Raw genomic sequence first — 4,845 nt, 5'->3', positions numbered from 1 at the left:
GACGTCAGGCAAATTTCAAAAACTCTCTGAACCTCAGTTCCCATCTCTTTATGATGAGGCTAATGACCCCTTTCCCTCATGGAGCTGATGGGATAATTCAATGATGTAACTTAGCTACAAAGAGCCGAGCATATTCTCTTGCACGTGTCGGGCACTCAATAATCATCGGCCTATTCTCTTCCTATTTTCACTGCCCTGTACCCCAAACTCTTCCAGCCTTTGTACTCTTCCTGGATTTGGGTGTTGCTTGGGTGCTAGGCCCACTGGCAACATGCTGATGTTTTACATCACAGGCCAGCAGGAAGCCAACCATTAAACCAAAAGTGAAAAGCAAGTAACCATTACTCTGAACAAAAAGGACATTTATATTTACTTCAGTGGCTATAAAAGACACCATAAAAATATAATATGCAGCATGCGTCCTCATGATTAATAATAGATCTTGCAAATTATTCTCTAGGTATATCCAACTGGTCACTAAGAACAATTAATTTTTTCAGGAAATAAAGAGATTGTGAATCGTCTCCGGTCAGTAGAAAATCTGTTTGCTGTATTATGAATAAAAAGAATAGAAAAAGAGACTCGAATTCAGGGGCTTTCTGCCACATGAGTTGGGTGAAATAAGAGCAGAGAGACCCGAATACAATTACTGTCTGTGAGCAAGGGTGCTCAATGAGAGCCAGGACCTGCCACATCCGGGGTGCGACATCTCTGGGGAGTAACATGGCAAGAAGGAACCTGCTCTCCAGCCAGCTCAGAGACCATGCACCTCCCCAACAAACGCAAGCATCCCACAAGCTCGATGCGCCCTCAAAGGGTTCCATGGTTCATCCTGACAAAGGAAGTGTTGAGACATCCAACCCAGTAGCACCTGGAGACCACACAAACACGGGAGCTAAAGCAGGAGTTTGAGATGTCCCAGAAACAGGAGCAGGGGATCGAGCTGGGGGAAGAGCAGGCTGGCAGCAGGCAACAGGTGAAGCATAGAGTCCAGACAGGTGAGAAGGAGGTTTCAGAATGGAACCCTAGCCACGGTGAGTGAAGTTTGGACCCCAGGCTACAGGACTGTGGGCGCCGAATGATAAAAACAAAGGGCTAAGTCAGGAAACAATTAGTAGAACAAGGCAGGTACCAGGTCACAGGGAATGAGGTGAGAAACCAGGGGAACCAAAGTCTGAGGTTTCAGCTGAGTCTCTGAGTTCCTGGTCTTGGGCTTCTGAACAACTTCGACCACGGTGTCAGTCTTGGAAGGTGAGAGAAACCTACAAGAAGCAGGAAGTAGCCCCACAGTGGCAGGCTGGAGGAATACAGGAGCAAGAAGCCGAGCAGACCACGATGGCATGTGGCATCCAGGTCCACTCCCGCCTAATGGCCAAAGTAGATTCGCACCCAAACTTGAATAAAAATCCCACCAGCCAAGCCCTGCCCTGCAACCCTGAAAAAGTTTTTATTGAAACACAGCACATAAAATACCAAAGGGGTCCCCATGATAGCAGTGAACTCATGGCTGCAACACAGCCTGCCTCGGAGGCCAAGCCACTCACTAAGGTGCGACACCTCCGGGGACCGACGACAGCACAAGGTAAGGGCACCTGCTCTCCAGCGAGCTCAGAGACCACACTCCTCTCCAACAAAATCAAGCCTCCTACAAGTTAGATGTGCCCTCGGTGCGATTCATGGTCCATCCTGACAAAGGAAGGGCTAACGGAAGCGGTGGGGGACACCCAACCCAGTGGCACACGTTGGGAGTGGGGAAGCAGACTGTGTGCCATCTCCCTGGATAAGCAGAAAAACATGTCGCATGGCTCAGTATGAGGTCCCGAGACAAGGGCTACCATGTGGGAGAGGAATTCTAGAGGAGGATATAATGGGACCATGGACAGCGACTGGGGGGCTCCAGGCCACAATGTGGAGACATGACTAAAGAGTGAGTGAAAAAAAACCCTTGCCTGCCATAGAGTCACACAGAAAATGGGCAGGGGACAGCAAGTCCACTCAGCGTGGAGCAGGCAACAGCCAGCAAAGCAGGGCCAAGACCCAGCTGGCCAGCCTTAACCCCTTCATACGCAGAATGAGTTCATGAAGGTCGATCTGCCATAAGCTGAAGGCCTCACTGAAAGAGATCTGGGTCCTTCTGAAGGACGAACAGGCATTCTTCTTCTTGTGCCTGCAGGAGAGGCAAGAAGAAAGGGAAGAACAAAAGATAAACAGGCAAGAAACACACGGGATCATTTAGGAAAATGGAAGATGAAAGCTCTGCCAACTCGCCAGCTCCCCACCCCAGGGATGACTCCTGGTTCTGTGATCATACCACCGCCCAATCAGGAACCAGAGGAACTCAACTACTCCAAGGAGTTTTCCAGATAAATAGGGTAAGCCAGAGCAGTTGTTTTACAGGGCATCAAAGGCCTGGTGGGCCCACTGAGGACAACATTCCAATGCTTCTATTTTCCCAAAAGTAGAGTTACTATTTATCAAACCAGAATCCCCCAAACTCAAATATAAAAGCTTTCCCAAACTTTCCCAAGGTAAGAGTCACTTGGAAACCTGCTCAGGTGATCCTAGGACGCTGAGGCTATTGTGGATGCAGCCCAGCTCAATCCCTCTGTACTAACAAAAGGACATGATGAAAATTGGTGTTTATGATGATGACCTACTCAAGACTTCATTCTCTGAACCCTCAGAGAAATAATAAATCATGTTCAGCCCTTTCCCTGTGCAGTCTATTTTGCTCTAATATAATTTGATGTTTGATAGCAGGTGATATATGTGGTCAACTCTCCCTTCACCAGATAGTTGGACAGAATGACCCATTCCCGGCCTGGGTGGATGGGCTGGATGTGGACCACAGCCTAGGCCTCCCCTCTTGGGTGAGAACATTCAGCCACAGCATAGGCTTTCCATGCATTTGCCACCCTGAAGTAGAAGGGCCTAGAACCTTCAATTCTCTATCACTACCTCACTGAGGAAGCACCCTTCCCTAAGGGTGATGAGGCATCTTAGGAGACCTGAGATCCCGAGAGTGCCTAGAATCTGCTGGCAACACTTTCCCAGGTCCCGGCCATACCTGAGACACTTTCCTGAAAACGCTGGCCTCACTGCTTGGCCAATCCTGGGGAGACAGGTCTCAGGACCAGAGAGAAGTAAGAAGTGCATCAGGGTGTCCTAATCCCAAGCCCAGGGGACACTTGTATGGAACTGAGACTTTCAGAAAACAATGTCACTTTACTGAGGGTAAGGATCACCCGGAAAGCTTGACTAGGAGGGTGAGGTCCTAGAATCCACCATCTTAACAATGCAAGTGGCTCTCAGACCACCCACAACACTGCCCTGAGGCATCGGCCAGTTGGCTGGAGCTGTTCCTGCCCCTAACTTCCTTCCAGGGATACCTGGGGCTTGGGATCTCAGGCAGGGCCCTAGGGACCAGTAGGAGAACATGGAGGCGTGCAGACCCCTGAGGCCGGCGAGGGAGGTAAAGAGGAGGAAGGGCGGGAGCCCACACTCACTCGGCCAGCGCTCGGATGCAGCAACGCGACATGTTGAGGAAGGAGCTGGAGCTGGCGCGCGTGCCCAGGGCAGCCTCGATGCCACGCAGCAGGTCGTTGGTCTTGAAGATGAGCAGCATCTGGCGTGGCACGTGGTTGAGGAGCTGGCTGATCTGGGGGAGGTAGTTAGCCGCGTTGTTGCGGATCTCTGAGTCCTGAGGATGCAACAGGGAGACGAAAACAGTTGGGATGAGAAGATGGGTGGCCGGTGTCTGAGCAGCTTGTGACCTTAGTGGCTGCAAGTAAGCTCCAGGAGGGAGTTCCAGCACCGCTGGCTTAGGACCTTCCACTGGGAACCTTCCCCAAAGGGAAGCTTAGCACAAGAAGCTTTGTAGCCCAACAAACCTAGATGGGACTTCTCACCCCAACACCTGCCCAAGCACAACAGCAGCACATCCACAGGGCTCAGGCCTACTTCTGCTGCCTCCGCCGTCTCTGGCTCCCCATGGCCAAGATCACCAATACCCATCCCCCAAGTCCCCAAACCCATACTGACTGGAACAGGAAATCTAACTCCCCAACAACCATTTGATGAGGCTACAGTTTGCTAGCCTCTCAGCCCAGAGGTCCAACTCTGCATTATTCTCCAAGGCTTCTTCACTGGCCACCAGTTTGAGGCCAGGCTTGAAGGAGCCCTGAAAGCTGATAGCGGCTGAGTCATATCCCCCATCTCCTCAGTCAAGCCCAGGCTGGTGCAGTTCACAGGTCTGAGTTCCCAACCACAACCCAGCTCCAAAGTCCTGCCCATACCCTACCTGACTCCCCACCAGAGGCCCTAGAAGCCACTGCCTCTCACTCTCCTCCATGCTGGAGCCAGTCTCAGCCCATCCAGGGCCCACAGTCCTGATGCCCCAGAGCAGGACCCATCCTGGTGTATAATTCTGGGGTCTGGCTTCCCACACACTTCCCCATCCCTGGGCTCTGCGTGGCTCTGGGCAGATAACAGCCCCCAGTGAGGCTCTGATCCCTTCTCAGTCTCCAGAAAAACAATAGTGATGACAATGACAACAGCCAACACATACTGGGCATTCACCACATGAGCGAGGCATTACGAAAATGCTTGCTTGCGAGTATTAAGTTATTTAATTCTCACAACAACCTGATCAGGCAAGCGTTATTATGCCCATTTGAGAGGAGGAAATTGAGGCGCTGAGAAATTAACTTGCCCAAGGTGCACAGCTAGTGAGTGAGTCGGGATTAAAACTCAGGCCGTCCAGTTCCCAAGCCCACGCCCTCACCACAGGCTATACTGCTCACTGCACAGTGGACTATGTGAGCCTGGGCAAGTCCTTTCATCTTT

At 51.3% G+C, this 4,845-nt stretch overlaps 1 protein-coding gene across 3 annotated transcripts in view; it reads right to left on the bottom strand.

Moving 5' to 3' along the window:
• Positions 1 to 1,423: 1,423 nt before the first annotated feature.
• Positions 1,424 to 4,845, bottom strand: part of ADCK1 (aarF domain containing kinase 1) — a 104,231-nt gene continuing 100,809 nt past the window's right edge. For all 3 annotated transcript variants that reach the window (XM_023528823.1, XM_011357090.2, XM_011357091.2), the window contains 2 exons: positions 3,507 to 3,700; positions 1,424 to 2,167 (listed from right to left, as the gene is read on the bottom strand). In XM_023528823.1, coding sequence (XP_023384591.1) covers positions 1,996 to 2,167; positions 3,507 to 3,700 — 366 coding nt within the window. In that variant the 3' untranslated portion in view covers positions 1,424 to 1,995. The remainder of the gene's footprint in view (positions 2,168 to 3,506; positions 3,701 to 4,845) is intronic.

Source organism: Pteropus vampyrus, unplaced genomic scaffold (assembly GCF_000151845.1).
Source record: "Pteropus vampyrus isolate Shadow unplaced genomic scaffold, Pvam_2.0 Scaffold32, whole genome shotgun sequence".
Lineage (NCBI taxonomy): Eukaryota > Metazoa > Chordata > Mammalia > Chiroptera > Pteropodidae > Pteropus > Pteropus vampyrus.
The sequence above is the reverse complement of the archived record's forward strand: the minus strand, read 5'-3'. Positions and strand labels throughout refer to the sequence as shown.